Here is a 21,014-nt window from a genome sequence, read left to right as displayed (position 1 = left end):
TTTGCGGTTCATGAGGTCGCAAAGAGTCAGAGACTACTGAGCAACTAAACTGAACTGACTGAATAAAAATTCAAATGCAATTATTCCTTGACTTAGAAGTTCCATTACAAATATATCCTATTTAAATATGGCCCCAAATTTACAAAGATACACATACAACGAGGTTCACTGAAGCATCTTCTGTGATTGCAAAAGTGAAAGTAATTTCAATATCCCAAAACAGGGAAATGTTTAGATAAATTATGATATATTTATACTGTGGACTACTCTAAGTATTCAGAAAGATTGACAGCTATAAAAGGAACAGACTGAAACACTGCATATGGTTAATAGTAGCTATCTGCAGAGAACGAGACTGGCTATGAGTAGTTACAGGGGAAGAATGATAACGACAATTCAACAATACAAATTTGACGATGTAAAGTAAACAATAATGACGTACCTTTTGTAATAAAATAAAACAAAGCAGGTCTAGGGAAAACTTTTTAACTTATTTCTGTTACCCTTCACCCAAGAACATTTTCAGATGCTTCACATCTCCAATAGAAGTACTTTTTAAAACCTTCTTCATGTAATAAGTATTAAATTAGCATACAATTGGGCTTCCCTGATAGCTCAGTTGGTAAAGAATCCGCCTGCAATGCAGGAGACCCTGGTTCGATTCCTGGGTTGGGAAGAACCACTGGAGAAGGGATAGGCTACTCACTCCAGTATTCTTGGGCCTCCCTTGTGGCTCAGCTGGTAAGGAATCTGCCTGCAATGTGGGAGACCTGGGTTTGATCCCTGGGTTGGGAAGATTTCCCTGGAGAAGGAAAAGCTTCCCTGGTGGCTCAGATGGTAAAGCATCTGCCTGCAATGTGGGCGACCTAGGTTCGATAACTGGGTTGGGAAGATCCCCTGGAGAAGGAAATGGCAATCCACTCCAGTATCCTTGCCTGGAGAATTCTATGAACAGAGGGGCCAGATGGGCTACAGTCCATGGGGTTGCAAAGAGTCGGACACGACTGAGTAACTTCACTTTCACTTTCAGCATACAATCACTAAAAATGGTGTTTAAAAAAGCAAAACATGTATGCTGCAGAACATTTACAAAATATAGGAAGGCATGTGCTCAGTCACTAGGTCGTGGTCAACTCTTTGCGACCCCATAGACTATAGCCTGCCAGGCTCCTCTGTCCATGGAATTTTCCAGGCAAGAATACTGGAGCGGGTTGCCATTTCCTTCTCCAACAGGAAGGCGTAAAGAAAATAAAAACCACGCACAATGCCACCACTCCAAGATGACTGCCCTTATTGTACTCTATTTTCTCCCTTTCTTTTGTCTGTGGATATAAATGCCAGTCCTCTACCTCTAGACCAGACCCTTTTGTTGATCTTCAAATCTACATAAATAATGCAACTAACAAACATTGCAGCTTGAACAAATCCAAAACTGAACTAGTTTTCTCCACCCCTTTTGAAGATGCTCTTATTCACTACTCTGTGTTAGTCAATAAACAGGGATTCTCTGGTAGCTCAAACAGTAAAGAATCTGCCTGCAATGCAGGAGACCCTGGTTTGATCCCTGAGTCGGGAAGATCCCTTGGAGAAGAGAATGGTATTCTCCACTCCAGTATTCTTGCCTGGAGAATCCACGGACAGAGGAGCTTGGCAGGCTACAGTCCATGGGGTCTCAAAAGTTGGACCCGGCTTAGCAACTAACACATCATCTATACAGATGCTCAAGACAGAAACCTTGAGACTCCTCCTTTCACAACCTCTTACCAATTAAGACACCCTGTTGATTCTACATCCCAAGTCTTTCCTGGACCCGTCCATGTCTCTCAGTTCACACTGCCGTTGCCCATTTAGAACACCATCACTAGCAACAGAAATTAAATTAGCTTTCTCATCTCCAGTTTTGCTGCCTCACCCCACTAGTTGCACTGCAGGTTGAGAAAGCTTTCTAGAAATGTGCATTTCAGTAAGTCACTTATTTATTATATTTAAAACTATTCTACACCCCAAACAATAAAGAACATTATTCATTAACACATTACATAAGACCCTCCATTACTCTTCTGCCACAAGCCCCAGTCTCCTCTTCATTCTCTCTCTCTGTTCAACAAAGCTGCCTTAGGGAACTTACTGCATAGTACTTGGCTCACTGAAACCTACACTTCAAAAATACTTGATGAAAATTGCTAGAATGTTCAACAGTTTTCAGTTCGTACACAGCCTCTGACCTTAAAACTTTGGCACAGGCTATTGATGGTCTGCTACAAAAACTCTCTTCCTACCTATTCCTTTACACAGGTAACTCTGATTCCTCTCTCAGGTCTCAGTTTAACAATCATTTCCTTTGGGGAGCCCTTCATTCCCTCTAGATGTGGTTTCCCATGGCATACCATACATTCCCTACCATAATAAAATACTCTTTGTTGCAATAATTTGTGGGATTGTTTGTTTTGTTCAATTATCCTGGCTTCTCATTGCTCTGTGAGAGCAGAGACTACTTTTTCATTGCAATATGGACACTCCAATCATAGTGCTTTGTATAATGTAGGCTCTCAAAATATACGTGCTCAACTGATATAGCCTAAACGTCTTCCATTTCCTTTCCAGAACCAGAGTCCACTCTTCTCTACCATGTTCTGCCCTAGAAGTCTGATGTTGCCTCTAGCTTCTAGTTGAGTTGGGTTGGTGGTGAGCCCAGGCAGATGAAAGGGAAAGAAGAGAGCAGATGCAGATATTAATATTTATTCTTGCAGAGGTTGCCTTTGGTAGGCTGCATTCTTCTACTGAAGGTCACAGTTCCTCTCAAGGTGGCCCTCTCTCAATGACTCTCCCTGTCCTGGGGTCCTTCAGGTGACAACAGCCCAAACTGTTTCTAGTCCCAAAATACTGCATTATTCCTTGTGGTTTTCCTATAAAATGCGTTGTTTTTGTTCAGTTCCTAAGTCATTCTCTTTGCGACCCCATGGTTGCAAGGTTTCCCTGTCCTCCACTATTTCCTGGAGTTTGCTCAAATTTATGTTCATTGAGTTGGTGATACAATCCAACCATCTTATCCTCTGCCACCCTCTTCTCCTTTTGCCTTCAATCTTTCTCAGCATCAGGGTCTTTTCCAGTGAGTCAGCTCTTCCCATCAGGTAGCCAAAGTATTGGAACTTCAGCATCAGTCCTCCCAATGAATATTCAGGGTTGATTCCTTTAGGATTGACTTGTTTGATCTCCTTGCAGTCCAAGGGACTCTCAAGAGTCTTCTCCAGCACCACAATTTGAAGGCATCAATTCTTTGATGCTGTCTTTTTTATGGTTCAACTTTCATATTTGTACATGTCTACTGGAAAAACCATAGGTTTGACTATACAGACCTTTGTCAGCCAAGTGATGTCTCTGCTTTTTAATACACTGTCTAGGTTTGTCATAGTTTTTCTTCCAAGCAGAATCTTTTAATTTCATGGTTGCAGACACCATCCACAGTGATTTTGCCATGAAATGATGGAACCAGATGCCATGATTTTAGTTTTTTGAATGTTGAGTGTTAAGCCAGCCTCTTCACTTTCCTCTTTCACCTTCGTCAAGAGCCTCTGTCATTCCTTTTTGCTTTCTGCCATTAGGGTGGTAGTGTCTGCATATCTGAGGTTATTGATATTTCTCCCTGCAGTCTTGATTCCAGTTTGTGATTCATCCAGTCTGGCATTTTGCATGATGTTCTTTCCATATAAGTTAAATAAATAGGGTGAGAACATACAACCTTGTCCTACTAACCTGCTTCCATCTTTGTAAACAGTCCTTTTGCTGCGCTCAATATGCCAGCAAATGTGGAAACTCAGCAGGAGCCACAGGACTGGAAAAGCTCAGTTTTCATTCCAATCCTAAAGAAGGGCAATGCTGAAGAATTTTCAAACTACTGGGCAATTGCACTCATTTCCCATGTTAGTAAGGTTATGCTCAAAATCCTTCAAGCTAGGCTTTAGCAGTATGTGTATCAAGAACTTCCAGATGTACAGCTGGATTTAGAAAAGGCAGAGGAATCAAAGATCAAACTGCCAACATTCACTGGATCATAAAGAAACCAAAGGAATTTCAGAAAAATATCAAGTTTTGCTTCACTGACTACGCTAAAGCCTTTGACTGTGTGGATCACAACAAACTGGAGAATTTATCGAGAGACAGGAATACCAGACCACCTTACCTGTCTCCTGAGAAACCTGTATTTGGGTCAAGAAGCAACAATTAGAACCTTACATAGAACAACTGACTGGTTCAAAACTGGGAAATGAGTACAACAAGGCTGTATATTGTCACAGTCAATATATATACAGTCAACAAGGCTGTATACTTATTTAAGTTATATGCAGAGTACATCATGTGTAATGATGGGCTGGATGAAGCACAAGCTGGAATCAAGATTGCTGGGAGAAATATCAACAACCTTCGACATACAGATGATACCACTCTAACGGCAGAAAACGAAGAGGAACTAAAGAACCTCTTGATGAGAGTGAAAGGGGAGAGTGAAAGGCTGGCTTAAAACTCAACATTCAAAAAAGTAAGATTATGGCATCCGGTCCCATCACTTCAAGGCAAATAGAAGAGGAAAAGGTAGAAGCAGTGACAGATTTTCTTTTCTAGGGCTCCAAAGTCACTGTGGATGGTGTCTATAGCCATGATATTGGAAGATGCTTGCTTCTTGGAAGGAAAGCTGTGACAAACCTAGACAGCATATTAAAAAGCAGAGACAGCACTTGTCCAACAAAGGTCCATATAATCAAACCTATGGTTTTCCCAGCAGTCATGTATGGATGTGAGAGTTGGACCATAAAGAAAGCTGAACACTGAAGAATTGATGCATTTGAATTGTGGTGTTGGAGAAGACTCTTGAGAGTCCCTTGGACTGCAAGGAGATCAACCAGTCAATCCTAAAGGAAATCAACTTTGAATATTCATCCGAAGGACTCCAACACTTTGGCCACCTGATGTGAATAGCAGGTTCATTGGAAAAGACCCTGATGTTGGGAAAGATTGAAAGGAAAAGGAGAAGAGGGTTGCAAAAGATGGGATAGTTACAGGATCACTGACTCAATGGACATGAACTTGAGCAAACTTCGGGAAACAGTGAAGGACAGGGAAGCCTGCAGTGCTGCAGTCCATGGGGTCGCAAAGAGTCAGATATGACTTAGCCACTGAACAACAACAATGCTCCAAGAGCTATCCTATTTTGAATGTGTCTTCTGTTTCCTACAGGGAAATGGAATGAAAGAGAATGCCAGATTTATAATACTGATTATGTTTTTATAAAATAAATATATGGTAAAATAGGATTTCCAAAAGATCCCCCCGTTCTCCCCCCAAAAAGATTTCTAAAGCCTTTCAAAACTAAGATCTGAACAACGATATGATGGTGCTGCCTCTCACAGATATCCCATCATTCGTACAAACAGTCCTCTGGCTGACATGTGAATTGTTTTTGTCTCTTCGCTATTATCAAAAGGTCTCTAAAGAATATTCTTGTCAACAATTTGCACAAATCCTTTTATACTTAGAAGGGGGAATTAGAAGGGGTTAAAGGGTATAAATTTAAGGTTACAAATTTCACACTGAAAACTGTCCCCCCAGAAAATTTATACAAATTACAGTCCACTAGTCAAATCCAGGCATGCCTAGTTCAGTGTGCCCTTGCCACTACTTTTGTGCATACTGCAGCCTGGCAAAGAGACACTATATACCAATGCCAGGCAAAGGGGGAAAGCCAGTTTCTTTCATCATTAACCTAACAATGTTACACCATGAAGTGAGATAAAGTACACTAGGCTTTGTTAGAAGACCCAGGTTTTGATATTTAACTTCCCTCATTAGCTACCTGGTGTTTTCTTCCTGAGCTTTAGAATCCTCAGCTAAAGCTTTAGCATTCTTAGGCCACAGGACTGGAAAAGGTCAGTTTTCATTCCAATCCCAAAGAAAGGCAATGCCAAAGAATGCTCAAACTACCGCACAATTGCACTCATCTCACACGCTAGTAAAGTAATGCTCAAAATTCTCCAAGCCAGGCTTCAGCAATATGTGAAGCATGAACTTCCTGATGTTCAAGCTGGTTTTAGAAAAGGCAGAGGAACCAGAGATCAAATTGCCAACATCCGCTGGATCATGGAAAAAGCAAGAGAGTTCCAGAAAAACATCTATTTCTGCTTTCTTGACTATGCCAAAGCCTTTGACTGTGTGGATCACAATAAACTGTGGAAAATTCTGAAAGAGATGGGAATACCAGACCACCTGATCTGCCTCTTGAGAAATTTGTATGCAGGTCAGGAAGCAACAGTTAGAAATGGACATGGAACAACAGACTGGTTCCAAATAGGAAAAGGAGTTCGTCAAGGCTGTATATTGTCACCCTGCTTATTTAACTTATATGCAGAGTACATCATGAGAAACGCTGGACTGGAAGAAACACAAGCTGGAATCAAGATTGCCGGGAGAAATATCAATAACCTCAGATATGCAGATGACACCACCCTTATGGCAGAAAGTGAAGAGGAACTCAAAAGCCTCTTGATGAAAGTGAAAGTGGAGAGTGAAAAAGTTGGCTTAAAGCTCAACATTCAGAAAACGAAGATCATGGCATCCAGTCCCATCACTTCATGGGAAATAGATGGGGAAACAGTGGAAACAGCGTCAGACTTTCTTTTTTTGGGATCCAAAATCACTGCAGATGGTGACTGCAGCCATGAAATTAAAAGATGCTTACTCCTTGGAAGGAAAGTTATGACCAACCTAGATAGCATATTCAAAAGCAGAGACATTACTTTGCCACAAATGTTCGTCTAGTCAAGGCTATGGTTTTTCCTGTGGTCATGCATGGATGTGAGAGTTGGACTGTGAAGAAGGCTGAGTGCCAAAGAATTGATGCTTCTGAACTGTGGTGTTGGAGAAGACTGTTGAGAGTCCCTTGGACTGCAAGGAGATCCAGCCAGTCCATTCTGAAGGAGCTCAGCCCTGGGATTTCTTTGGAAGGAATGATGCCAAAGCTGAAACTCCAGTACTTTGGCCACCTCATGCAAAGAGTTGACTCATTGGAAAAGACTCTGATGCTGGGAGGGATTGGGGGTAGGAGGAGAAGGGGATGACAGAGGATGAGATGGCCAGATGGCATCACTGACTCGATGGATGTGAGTCTGGGTGAACCCTGGGAGTTGGTGATGGACAGGGAGGCCTGGTGTGCTGCAATTCATGGGGTCTCAAAGAGTCGGACACGACTGAGCGACTGAACTTTAGCATCCTCTTTTATAAAAAAGTGGGAATAAATATTCCCTACCTCGCAGGTTGTTGTGAGTTTTATAAAAGATAAGTTTAAAGGGATGTAGCTGAGTAACTAGTTCTCAAGAAATGTTTTACTGTATACTTTATAATCTTTCTGGTGGTTCCCTTGGATTTCATGGCTCTCATTTTCCTGTATTAAATGCCTTCTAAGTAAGTTTTCCTTTCAATAAGCTCACAACACAATTTTTCTTTTGAGATTAAAAAAAACAAAACAAAAAGAAATCACACAAATTGATTGATTCATATATGAACCAATGATTCCTTTGTTTTGAGAAGTCATTTAATCCTAGAAATAGAGTATGAAGTATCTCAATAATAGGCAACATCATTCTGTACCCTATACTTCATTAATACTATAACCTTATCTACTTTATCATATATTTAGGATCAAATCTTTAATTTTGAAAAATATTCCTTTATTCACAGATAATTTTTTGTTAAAAAAAAAATTTAAGAAAACAATGTATTGATTCCTTATCATTGCCAGGCAAAGAAGGAATATAAGCCTAAGTAGGACACAAACTCTGACTCTGAGGAGGATATAATTCTCAAGGCAAAATGGACAATCTCATGACAAACTCATAAGCACTGTGGTACACCTATGAAGAGCTATAAGAATAAGGAAGAACCATGATCACCACTGTATATAGGAGCACCTGGAGAGAAGCAGGAGGGTGACAGGGAAAGTGAGGGAGAAGATAAAGGGGAGAGTCCTGAAGATGATTAGAAACTTCCCTTTGGGAAATGGAGAGAAAATTTCTCTCTAGACAAGTAGACAGCTCATACAAATACATGAAGCATCACAGCACCTGGCGTTGTTGGGGAGAATCCTGGACATAGTACAGCTGAAGCACACAGCTCTTAGAGGGAAAGGATGGTAGGAAATGAGCTTATGAAGAAGGACAAGGGCCTCTTTAAGGACAGAACTGCATCCTTCCTCTAGTTCATATATTGAAGCCCTAACCCCCAATGTGAGTGTACTTGAGATAGGGCCTCAGTTCAATTCAGTCACTCAGTCGTGTCCAACTCTTTGCGACCCCATGAATTGCAGCACACCAGGCCTCCCTGTCCATCACCAACTCCCGGAGTTCACCCAGACTCACGTCCATTGAGTCAGTGATGCCATCCAGCCATCTCATCCTCTGTCATCCCCTTCTCCTCCTGCCCCCAATCCCTCCCAGCATCAGAGTCTTTTCCAATGAGTCAACTCTTTGCATGAGGTGCCCAAAGTACTGGACTTTCAGCTTTGGCATCATTCCTTCCAAAGAAATCCCAGGGCTGAGCTCCTTCAGAATGGACTGGTTGGATCTCCTTGCAGTCCAAGGGACTCTCAAGAGTCTTCTCCAACACCACAGTTCAAAAGCATCAATTCTTCGGCACTCAGCCTTCTTCACAGTCCAACTCTCACATCCATACATGACCACAGGAAAAACCATAGCCTTGACTAGAGGGACCTTTGTTGGCAAAGTAATGTCTCTGCTTTTGAATATGCTATCTAGGTTGGTCATAACTTTCCTTCCAAGGAGTAAGCATCTTTTAATTTCATGGCTGCAGTCACCATCTGCAGTGATTCTGGAGCCCAAAAAAATAAAGTCTGACACTGTTTCCCTATCTATTTCCCATGAAGTGATGGGACCGGATGCCATGATCTTCGTTTTCTGAATGTTGAGCTTTAAGCCAACTTTTTCACTCTCCACTTTCACTTTCATTAAGAGGCTTTTGAGTTCCTCTTCACTTTCTGCCATAAGGGTGGTGTCATCTGCATATCTGAGGTTATTGATATTTCTCCCGGCAATCTTGATTCCAGCTTGTGTTTCTTCCAGAACAGCGTTTCTCATGATGTACTCTGCATATAAGTTAAATAAGCAGGGTGACAATATACAGCTTTGACGTACTCCTTTTCCAATTTGGAACCAGTCTGTTGTTCCATGTCCAGTTCTAACTGTTGCTTCCTAACCTGCATACAGATTTCTCAAGAGGCAGGTCAGGTGGTCTGATATTCCCATTTCTTTCAGGATTTTCCACAGTTTATTGTGATCCACACAGTCAAAGGCTTTGGCATAGTCAAGAAAGCAGAAATAGATGTTTTTCTGGAACTCTCTTGCTTTTTCCATGATCCAGCGGATGTTGGCAATTTGATCTCTGGTTCCTCTGCCTTTTCTAAAACCAGCTTGAACATCAGGAAGTTCACGCTTCACATATTGCTGAAGCCTGGCTTGGAGAATTTTGAGCATTACTTTACTAGCGTGTGAGATGAGTGCAATTGTGCGGTAGTTTGAGCATTCTTTGGCATTGCCTTTCTTTGGGATTGGAATGAAAACTGACCTTTTCCAGTCCTGTGGCCACTGCTGAGCTGTCCAAATTTGCTGACATATTGAGTGCAGCACTTTCACAGCATCTTCTTTCAGGATTTGAAAGAGCTCAACTGGAATTCCATCACCTCTTCTAGCTTTGTTCGTAGTGATGCTTTCTAAGGCCCACTTGACTTCACATTCCAGGATGTCTGGCTCTAGGTCAGTGATCACACCATCGTGATTATCTGGGTCATGAAGATCTTTTTTGTACAGTTCTTCTGTGTATTCTTGCCACCTCTTCTTAATATCTTCTGCTTCTGTTAGGTCCATACCATTTGTGTCCTTTATCGAGCCCATCTTTGCATGAAATGTTCCTTTGGTATCTCTGATTTTCTTGAAGAGATCTCTAGTCTTTCCCATTGTGTTGTTTTCCTCTATTTCTTTGCATTGATCGCTGAAGAAGGCTTTCTTATCTCTTCTTGCTATTCTTTGGAACTCTGCATTCAGATGCTTATATCTTTCCTTTGCTCCTTTGCTTTTTCCTTCTCTTTTCACAGCTATTTGTAAGGTCTCCCCAGACAGCCATTTTGGTTTTTTGCATTTCTTTTCCACGGGGATGGTCTTGATCTCTGTCTCCCGTACAATGTCATGAACCTCATTCCATAGTTCATCAGGCACTCTATCTATCAGATCTAGGCCCTTAAATCTATTTCTCAATTCCACTGTATAATCATAAGGGATTTGATTTAGGTCATACCTGTATGGTCTAGTGGTTTTCCCTACTTTCTTTAATTTAAGTCTGAATTTGGCAATAAGGAGTTTATGGTCTGAGCCACAGTCAGCTCCTGGTCTTGTTTTTGCTGACTGTATAGAGCTTCTCCATCTTTGACTGCAAAGAATATAATCAATCTGATTTTGGTGTTGACCATCTGGTGATGTCCATGTGTAGAGTCTTCTCTTGTGTTGCTGGAAGACAGTGTTTGTTATGATCAGTGCATTTTTTTGGCAAAACTCTATTAATAGTCTTTGCCCTGCTTCATTCCGTATTCCAAGGCCAAATTTGCCTGTTACTTCAGGTGTTTCTTGACTTCCTACTTTTGCATTCCAGTCCCCTATAATGAAAAGGACATCTTTTTTGGGTGTTAGTTCCAAAAGGTCTTGTAAGTCTTTATAGAACTGTTCAACTTCAGCTTCTTCAGCGTTACTGGTTGGGGCATAGACTTGGATTACTGTGATATTGGATGGTTTGCCTTGGAAACGAACAGAGATCATTTTGTCGTTTTTGATATTGCATCCAAGTACTGCATTTCGGACTCTCTTGTTGACCATGATGGCTACTCCATTTCTTCTGAGGGATTCCTGCCCGCAGTAGTAGATACAATGGTCATCTGAGTTAAATTCACCCATTCCAGTACATTTTAGTTCACTGATTCCTAGAATGTCGACATTCACTCTTGCCATCTCCTATTTGACCACTTCCAATTTGCCTTGATTCATGGACCTGACATTCCAGGTTCCTATGCAATATTGCTCTTTACAGCATCGGACCTTGCTTCTATCACCAGTCACATCCACAGCTGGGTATTGTTTTTGCTTTGGCTCCATCCCTTCTTTCTTTCTGGAGTTATTTCTCCACTGATCTCCAGTAGCATATTGGGCACCTACTGACCTGGGGAGTTCCTCCTTCAGTATCCTATCATTTTGCCTTTTCATACTGTTCATGGGGTTCTCAAGGCAAGAATACTGAAGTGGTTTGCCATTGCCTTCTCCAGTGGACCACATTCTGTCAGATCTCTCCACCATGACCCGCCCATCTTGGGTTGCCCCACGGGCATGGCTTAGTTTCATTGAGTTAGACAAGGCTGTGGTCCTTTAAGGATAGGGCCTATAGGGAGGTAATTAAGATTAAATGGGATCTTAAGGGCGGGACCCTAATTCAGTAGCACTGGTGTCCTTATAAAGAGGAGGACACAGAAGGAATGCATATGCACAAGAAAAGGTCCTGTGAGGACATAGTCAAAAGGCAGTCATTTGCAAGCCCAGGATAAAGGCTCCACCTGTAAACCACCCCTGCTGGTCCCTTGATCTTGGACTTCAAGCCCCCAGAACTAGAAGAAAATCAGTTTCTGTGGTTTAAGCCACTCTGCCTGTGGTATTTTGTTATGGTAGCCCTAGCAGACTAATACAGGATAATTGTGAACATTCCTGAAAATCACGAAAGAACATTTGCCTATGATCAAATCTATGATCAAAGTCCCATATTTCTCAAACTTGGGTTCAGATGTGCCTAAGATAATCAAATATGTGTTTAGAAAGGAGAGCCTGGTACCCTGGGGGGAATGCATTTGAAGGTGGAAAACCTGGAAGCAAGAAAACAAGAGACAACTGCACAGTTACTGAGAAGAAGAGGGTCTGAATTTGGGCCTCTCTAAAGTTGAATTACAATTGCTATATAAATAAAATACAGTGAATATTTTGGCCTAAATGGCCTCGTAATTGTCTCAAAAACACTTGCCACTGAGAATTTTGTAGTTACATCTAAATACTTCCTGCGTAACTGTTACAGTGGCCTATGAAAGTACTAAAAGATGCCAACAGACACAATCGTGTGCGTGTGCACTCAGTCGTGTGTGATTTTTTGTGACCCCATGGACTGTAGTCCACCAGGCTCCTCTGTCCACGGAATTTTCCAGGCAAGAAATACTGGAGTGGGTTGCCATGTCCTACTCTAGGGGATCTTTCTGACCCAAGAGTCAAACCCAGGTCTCCTGCATTCCAGGGGGATTCTTTACCAACTGTGTCACAAGGGAAGCCCAACAGACATAACTGGAAGACAGAAAAGTTTGCTGAGCAAGAGGGAGCCCAGACAGGGGACACTAATTTTAACTACCCTATTACAACCTGTTTCAGTTGTTGCATGCTAGTTTTATCCCTCCTTTCCTCTGTCACACTGAAGAGCTGGTCCCTCTTAATAAATAAAACCAATCCCCTCTACTTGTACTCTATCTCAGCATTTTGAAAGCTGGGTCCAGAAACTGATTGAGCAGATTATTAAAAAAAAACCCAAAAAAACGAACAAAACAAAAACCACCACCACCAAGAGACTGGAGTAGAAGACAATATAAGTGATATCACAAGCAGTAAGAGTAAGTATTGCTTTATGAAACTTGTTTCAGTAATATGTGTGTGCTCGCATCAGATAGCAAAGATAAAAATTTATTTCCCAGAGACTCACAGATTTAGAAAATGAACTTATGGTTGCTGGGGGGAAGGGATAGTTAGGGACTTTGGGAAGGTCACGTACACACTGCTATATTTCAAATGGATAACCAACAAGGACCTACTGTATAGCACATGGAACTCTGCTCAATGTTACATGCCAGCCTGGATGGGAGGGGCATTTAGAGGAGAATGGATATGTATAAGTATGGCTGAGTCCCTTCACTGTTCACCCAAACTACCATAACACTGTTCATCAGCTATACCCCAAAAGAAAATAAAAAGTTTTGGGGAAAAAAAGAAAAAAAAAGTTCCTACTGAGGGTTGTGGCCAGAAAAGTTTGAGAGAGACTGCTCTAGATTCTCTTTGCTTAGAACCCCTTCGAAATCTCACTAATTATCTTCTTGCCTCCATCTCGAATCTCTTCTTCATATTTAGTTTTTTCCCAACAAAATAAAAACTAAATATCTCATCTCCTGAGTGTCTCCTTTCAGATCCCAGTGCCTCCCTGTCAGTCAAGCTTCTGGAAGAGAAAACTACAATCTCAGCTTGGACTTTCTCACCTCCATTGCTTCTCAATCCACTGGAGGCTGGTTTGGCCTCCACCTGCTACTGCAGTTTAAAGACCTCCATGTGCACTTTGGGATTTCTCTCTTTTTATCCCTTGACCAGTATCTGACATAGTTACCTAAAACATATTTCTTTGGGCTAGTTCCACTCTCTTCTGATTTTTCTCTTACTTCTTTGGCCGTTAAATTTTCTTGCAGTTTCCTTCTCTTCTACCCATCCTTTAAAAGCTGGTTTTTAGGCACTCTTTCCACTCAACAGGGGTAGTCTCTCAATCACTAAGTAGTTTCAATTTCTACCTTCATGCTTTGGTATCTACAACTCCAGTTATGATCTCAAACTGTTTTTGAACTGTGGTGCTGAATACTCTTGAGAGTCCCTTGGAGAGCAAGGAGATTAAACCAGTTAATCCTAAAGGAAATCAGTCCTGAATATTCATTGGAAGGACTAATGCTGAAGCTGAAGCTCCAATACTTTAGCCACCTGATGAGAAGAACTGACCCACTGGAAAAGAAAGACCCTGATGCTGGGAAAGATTGAAGGCAGGAGGAGAAGGGGGTGACAGAGGATGAGATGGTTGGATGGCATCACCAACTTGATGGACATGAGTTTGAGCAAACTCTGGGAGATGGTGAAGGACAGGGAAACCTGGCGTGCTGCAATCCATGGGGTCAAAAAGAGTCAGACATGACTTAGCAACTGAACAACAGTCCTGATCTCATTCCTAACATCCATTTTTACATGGCATAAAAGATGTGTCAATCTGGAAGCTTAACTTTCTGGAATCATTTCATTTCAACCTCTAGCATTTTACCCTTTAGATATACCAAACTACCCATTTAGGGTTTCAGTCTAACAGCAAAAGCTATGGAATCAGACTTCCTGAGTTTGAATCCCTATTTCAACACTTTGTAACCCCAAGTAAGTTACTACATTACTCTGTGCCTGAGTTTTCTCATGCACAAAATGGAGAAAAATAACAGAAACTAACTCTCATAAAAGAGAGAATTAAGTGAGTTAATACATATAAAGCAAGTCTTAAAAGCATGCCTGGCACATGGCAAGCAATCAGTAAGTTATTATTTATGCTATCAGGTCCTGCAATACCATATACATACAAAACTTGACTGTATGCTATTCTCATTAAGGGCGCTCTACATTTAGGTTCCTTAGATTAACCTACACATTATTAGGATTTCAGGTTAATTTAGAAAATTACTATTTTTACTTCACATTCTTTGTTGAGGCACCCACTCAACATTCTTGATGGCTTAAAATGATATCTTGAAGTAATAAGGGGCCTCAATAATCACCTCAAGTGACCTTTCTGCCCAACACGAGAATGTTTTCTAGCCACTGTCATCCAACGGCTGAACCACTGGCATTCACTGCCAGTGTCACGTCTGAGCACCACCCACTTTGCCAGGCCAAAAGCTGCTTCTCTGTAATTTCCACCCAACCTCTGCCTTTCAGATTACCTGCAATAAGGCACCCTTTCTCACATGGCAGTTCTCTAAATACCTTACGTCCCTCCCATGTCCTAAGTTAAACTAGTTCCTTTAGTTATTTCTCACAAGAAATGATTTCTACTCCTTCCACTATTGTGGACACCTCTGAATTCCAATTTGCACCTGAACTCATTGAAATATTGCAGGTTTGGTTTAATGGTCAAGACTAACATCCCCATCACCAGGTATTGTAATTCTATTAAAAGGGCTTACTTTAATGAAAGCATTAAAAATCCTAGCATTAATGCTAGTGGCCGGTCAACTATATAACATTTTGATTTCAGTTATCCATCTTCCTAAGTTTTCTTTTCTATCACCATTTCACAGCCACACTGGGGGTTTCTTGTAACACAGTCCTGCTTCAACTCCTAGATCTTTAATTTTGTCCTCCTATCTTGATTACCTTAACTGTCACTTCAGTCCTACTGGTCTCCTAATATGCTCTCCATTTAATTAATATTACCAATATTCTCAGGTACAAGAATCCCCTTTTCTCAGGCATAGTCTGCACCACAGCAGATTGTCTTAAACTCACCAGGCCAAGCACTCTAAAATGATCATCTCAACCATCACCTCTTTTGCTCTTACATAAAATTGAGAAATACCAGAGTCATATAGGTCTGCACCTGCAGCCAAATCCAGAATTTCTGCCTTCATGTTCAAGTCACAGTATACCAGGAATTCCTGGGGTAAGGCTTAAGGGCCAGAGGGTTTTGAGTTAGACCTAATTCAGATCTAGATGCAAATCTCAGATAACTTACGACTTGGGCACGTTAGTCAACTCCAATTATCCTCATCTGTGTATCGGGAATAATAAATTCACAGCGTTGTTCACAGTAGTAAATGATCTAATGCAAGAAAAGTTCTTAGTTCATTGCTCTTATTGCAAGTAAACACTCAATGAATGTTCCTTGTTGTCGTATGTCTTATTTGTGCATGTATGGAACTCCATGGAAATTACATGTCTTTGTGGGTTCTCTTCTAGGGAGAACCCTCCATAATTTTCACTAATTTTCATTGGCTTCTTATCTCCTCTCCAGCTGTCAAAATTTTAGTCCTTCTCTGGTGAACCTCAAGACTAATCAGACTTTTACACATACAGAAAAATATGGCCATCATCAATCTATAACTTTCTTAACAGTCTACGACTACTCCTGTTTTGGTAATTGGATTTATTCCATTTTGACCTTAATTTTATGTTGTCTACAGTTACTTTTTATTTGACTGAGTTTCAAGACTAAAATTTGGAGAAGGCAAGGGAAACCCACTTCAGTACTTTTGCCTGGAAAATCCCATGAATGGAGGAGCCTGGTAGGCTGCAGTCCATGGGGTCGCCAAGAGTTGGACACGATTGAGCGACTTCACTTTCACTTTTCACTTTCATGCACTGGAGAAGGAAATGGCAACCCACTCCAGTGTTCTTGCCTGGAGAATCTGAGGGACGGTGGAGCCTGGTGGGCTGCCATCTATGGGATCGCACAGAGTCAAACACGACTGAAGCGATTTAGCAGCAGCAACAGCAGCAAGCCTAAAATTACAATGTAAGTTTCCTGAGGGCAAGAACTTTATTTAGGTGCTTCTATAACCTATACAAATGTTAAAAGGCTAAGATTTAAGTGAACAGAAGACAATCTCCTAACTCTATGAGATAAACCACTTCTGCAGATCTAATTCTCAAGGTAGACCTTAACTTGTAGTAATTAAATAGAGCAGGACTGTCTAGTCTTTCCCTTCCTCCAACTCCATTCCCCACCAGCCTTCTATCTGTAGAAAAACTTTAGTCAAATAAGTTTAATCGAAAAAGTGAGAAAATAAAGAAGCAAAGGACAACAGGACCAAATACTAATAGTGTATCACTAAGCAAAGTCAAGGACCTTTCATTCCTCTTCAAGGGCTATAGATAATATTCTGAGCTATATCCTTTAAGCAGTATTATCTAACCTAAATCAAATCCCTTATGATTATACAGTGGAAGTGAGAAATAGATTTAAGGGCCTAGATTGGATAGATAGACTGCCTGATGAACTATGGAATGAGGTTCATGACATTGTACAGGAGACAGGGATCAAGACCATCCCCATGGAAAAGAAATGCAAAAAACCAAAATGGCTGTCTGGGGAGGCCTTAAAAATAGCTGTGAAAAGAGAAGGAAAAAGCAAAGGAGCAAAGGAAAGATATAAGCATCTGAATGCAGAGTCCAAAGAATAGCAAGAAGAGATAAGAAAGCCTTCCTCAGGGATCATTGCAAAGAAATAGAGGAAAACAACAGAATGGGAAAGACTAGAGATCTCTTCAAGGAAATTAGAGACACCGAGGGAACATTTCATGCAAAGATGGGCTCGATAAAGGACAGAAAAGGTATGGACCTAACAGAAGCAGAAGATATTAAGAAGAGGTGGCAAGAATACACAGAAGAACTGTACAAAAAAGATCTTCACGACCCAGATAATCACGATGGTGTGATCACTGACCTAGAGCCAGACATCCTGGAATGTGAAGTCAAGTGGGCCTTAGAAAGCATCACTACGAACAAAGCTAGAAGAGGTGATGGAATTCCAGTTGAGCTCTTTCAAATCCTGAAAGATGATGCTGTGAAAGTGCTGCACTCAATATGCCAGCAAATTTGGAAAACTCAGCAGTGGCCACAGGACTGGAAAAGGTCAGTTTTCATTCCAATCCCAAAGAAAGGCAATGCCAAAGAATGTTCAAACTACTGCACAATTGCACTCATCTCACACGCTAGTAAAGTAATGCTCAAAATTCTCCAAGCCAGGCTTCAGCAATATGTGAACCGTGAACTTCCTGATGTTCAAGCTGGTTTTAGAAAAGGCAGAGGAACCAGAGATCAAATTGCCAACATCCGCTGGATCATGGAAAAAGCAAGAGAGTTCCAGAAAAACATCTATTTCTGCTTTATTGACTATGCCAAAGCCTTTGACTGTGTGGATCACAATAAACTGTGGAAAATTCTGAAAGAGATGGGAATACCAGACAACCTGATCTGCCTATTGAGAATTCTGTATGCAGGTTAGGAAGCAACAGTTAGAACTGGACATGGAACAATAGACTGGTTCCAAATAGGAAAAGGAGTACGTCAAGGCTGTATATTGTCACCCTGCTTATTTAACTCATATGCAGAGTACTTCATGAGAAACATTGGACTGGAAGAAACACAAGCTGGAATCAAGATTGCCGGGAGAAATCTCAATAACCTCAGATATGCAGATGACACCACCCTTAGGGCAGAAAGTGAAGAGGAACTCAAAAGCCTCTTGATGAAAGTGAAAGTGGAGAGTGAAAAAGTTGGCTTAAAGCTCAACATTCAGAAAACGAAGATCATGGCATATGGTCCCAACACTTCATGGGAAATAGATGGGGAAACAGTGGAAACAGTGTCAGACTTTATTTTTTGGGGCTCCAAAATCACTGTAGATGGTGACTACAGCCATGAAATTAAAAGACGCTTACTCCTTGGAAGGAAAGTTATGACCAACCTAGATAGCATATTCAAAAGCAGAGACGTTACCTTGCCAACAAAGGTTCGTCTAGTCAAGGCTATGGTTTTTCCTGTGGTCATGTATGGATGTGAGAGTTGGACTGTGAAGAAGGCTGAGTGCCGAAGAATTGATGCTTTTGAACTGTGGTGTTGGAGAAGACTGTTGAGAGTCCCTTGGACTGCAAGGAGATCCAACCAGTCCATTCTGAAGGAGCTCAGCCCTGGGATTTCTTTGGAAGGAATGATGCCAAAGCTGAAAGTCCAGTATTTTGACCACCTCATGCGAAGAGTTGACTCATTGGAAAAGACTCTAATGCTGGGAAGGATTGGGGGCAGGAGGAGAAGGGGACGACAGAGGATGAGATGGCTGGATGGCATCACTGACTGGATGGACGTGAGTCTGGGTGAACTCCGGGAGTTGGTGATGGACAGGGAGGCCTGGTGTGCTGCGATTCATGGGATCGCAAAGAGTTGGACACGACTGAGCGACTGGACTGAACTGAACTGAACTGATAGATACTGAAGCACCCAGCTTGGTGGCAGAAGATAATTACATGATGACCAAAATTGTAGCCATGACATTAGCTGCCACAACTGGCCTCAAAGAAATGAGAACAAATGGACCCTTGAACTGAAGACTAGCTGTACTTAAAACAATCAAGATTATGCTGCATGACCAATTTCAACAAGATTGGCTGGCTGCCTGTGCTGTTTTTACATGTAACCCACTTCCTCCACCTATAAACGTCCCTTTCCCACTGATTGTCAATTGCAGGGAGGGAATTCAGCCTTGGGACATGAGTCTGCCCCTGCCCCCAGTTCAAACCTCCAAAATAAAGCAAAGTTTCCTTTCTATCAACTTTGCCTCTTTATTTGCTTTTGAGCCGAGAGTAGCTGGACCCCACTTTCAGTAAGAGAACTGAAATGCCAGAAAATAGTTTGCAAATAAAGTTATGAAAGACATTTTTTGAAGCTATCTTTTTCAGAATTTTATGTTGAGTTTAACTTTTAAATTATTTTCTTAATTTCCATACAGTTAATTCACTTAGTGCACTTAATTCAATAAAGCTAAATAAAAACCTGTACTATTTCGATTCTAGCTACTTATTCCTTCACAAGGACCAGTACCATACTACACACGACAACAACAAACTTTCAAGAGAATTCTGTACCAACCCCATTCCTAGCAAAGGGATTCCTCCCTACTCCAGGATTTCCCTCACAGCCCAGGGGGCAAACACGTGTCTATTCTAAGATTTCCAAGTACAGGTTTCCCGGCTATGCTAAAGTAAAGCATGAAAGCGTTAATATAGGCCAAAAGTGCATAATGTGAAGGAGCAATTACCTTAACACGCACTTTGCTAAAGGATGCACAAAATAAATCCAGATAAAGCACAGATGCTCACAGAAGCAGTTCAAAGCTATGATTGACGCTGAGATGTTGAGTGTAGTTTCCGGGAGAGGAGCTGGCGGTGCCATTCGTGCTGCTGGCGGTGCACGCTGCCTCTCAAGGGCTTGGTGCAAAACAAACGCTGAACTTGCTATTCTCCATTTTCGCCTTCTTTTTGTAATGGCGAAAATCCTTTTCGATTCTTGGCGATTTGAGGGTGAGCGGGAAAAGGCTTACTAATGAAAGCCTTTCCTAAAAGCTAGGTGGTGTGAAGTGAACTTTCGAAAGGCTGGGGGTGGGGGTGGGGGGTGGCGGGTACTTGTATCTCCAAGGGTGAACGATTTGCACGTGTGAGGTTTTAAGCCCTGAAATGTGATCAATCCTTTCTTATTTTATAAAGCATGCTTTTGAGTTCCACGTTCTATACCAATGAGGACCTTTCTCACACTTTTATATCCATTCTCCTCATCCCTCAGTACCGGGGGAAAGGGGACGCCGGCAGCCAGACCACTTAAACCAGACTCCCTTTCCTCAAATCTGGCCCCACGGGAGCCCGGGCAAACAGTATTCTTCAGCTCTCGCCTCGCCTGCAGTACGCAAGAGGCAGGTGAGGACGAAGCCCTCCCTCTGCGTCTTTATCACTCGGTTCGGGGTGACCGCAAGGAGAAGCCCAGGGTCTGACTGGTCTCTTACCGGCGAAGCGGATCTTCACGAGGTCAAGCGGGTGCAGCGCGAGGTTGGAAAGGACCCCGCCGCTCACGCCCGCCACCAGAGTCTCGTAGCGGACGTGGCGGAATATTGTGCTGCTCCACGCCGACAAGCCGGACGCCGACTGGCCCTGGCCTGTCATGGGCTCAGGGTCCGCTGATACCGCGGGCGTGGGACGAGATGCAGTGGCCGCCACCGTGGCGACAGTCGCCGCGCTGGAGCAGAAACCGCAGGGCACGAGGCCACTTCCGGCACCCGCGCGTGGAGTCACACTCGCGAAGGCGAGGGTGAAGCCGAGAGACCTAGGCGCACAAGTGACTGACTAGAGAAGCGCCGCCGCACGTAAAGCGGACAAGGGAGAGTGGGCAGCGGAGCGGGGCGCCTCGGGGAGCCTCGGCCAAGGCCCCGCCCCGCCTCGCCCACCTCCGCGGCTGGGCTTTGGCTGAACTGCGTGGATCTGAGAACACAGATGAAGCACCGCCCCCGGCCAACCTTTGTCCGCACGACTACGGAGCGCCGCAGAGCCCACC

The 21,014-nt window shown here is 42.4% G+C and overlaps 1 protein-coding gene and 1 long non-coding RNA gene across 2 annotated transcripts in view; both read right to left on the bottom strand.

The window, feature by feature from the left end:
- The window catches only part of SLC25A32 (solute carrier family 25 member 32), a 31,967-nt gene extending 10,975 nt beyond the window's left edge, over window positions 1-20,992 (bottom strand). Inside the window, exon 1 of the mRNA XM_055546486.1 lies at window positions 20,470-20,992. Within this exon, the coding sequence (XP_055402461.1) occupies window positions 20,470-20,626 (157 nt within the window). The 5' untranslated portion in view covers window positions 20,627-20,992. The remainder of the gene's footprint in view (window positions 1-20,469) is intronic.
- Window positions 16,116-20,458, bottom strand: LOC129626984 (uncharacterized). Its single transcript, XR_008702361.1, has 2 exons — window positions 19,732-20,458; window positions 16,116-16,418 (listed from the first exon to the last, which is right to left on the bottom strand). It is a non-coding gene; the product is annotated as an uncharacterized LOC129626984 (long non-coding RNA).
- Window positions 20,993-21,014: the final 22 nt, after the last annotated feature.

Source organism: Bubalus kerabau, chromosome 14 (assembly GCF_029407905.1).
Source record: "Bubalus kerabau isolate K-KA32 ecotype Philippines breed swamp buffalo chromosome 14, PCC_UOA_SB_1v2, whole genome shotgun sequence".
Lineage (NCBI taxonomy): Eukaryota > Metazoa > Chordata > Mammalia > Artiodactyla > Bovidae > Bubalus > Bubalus kerabau.
This window is presented reverse-complemented; position numbering and strand designations above follow the sequence as displayed.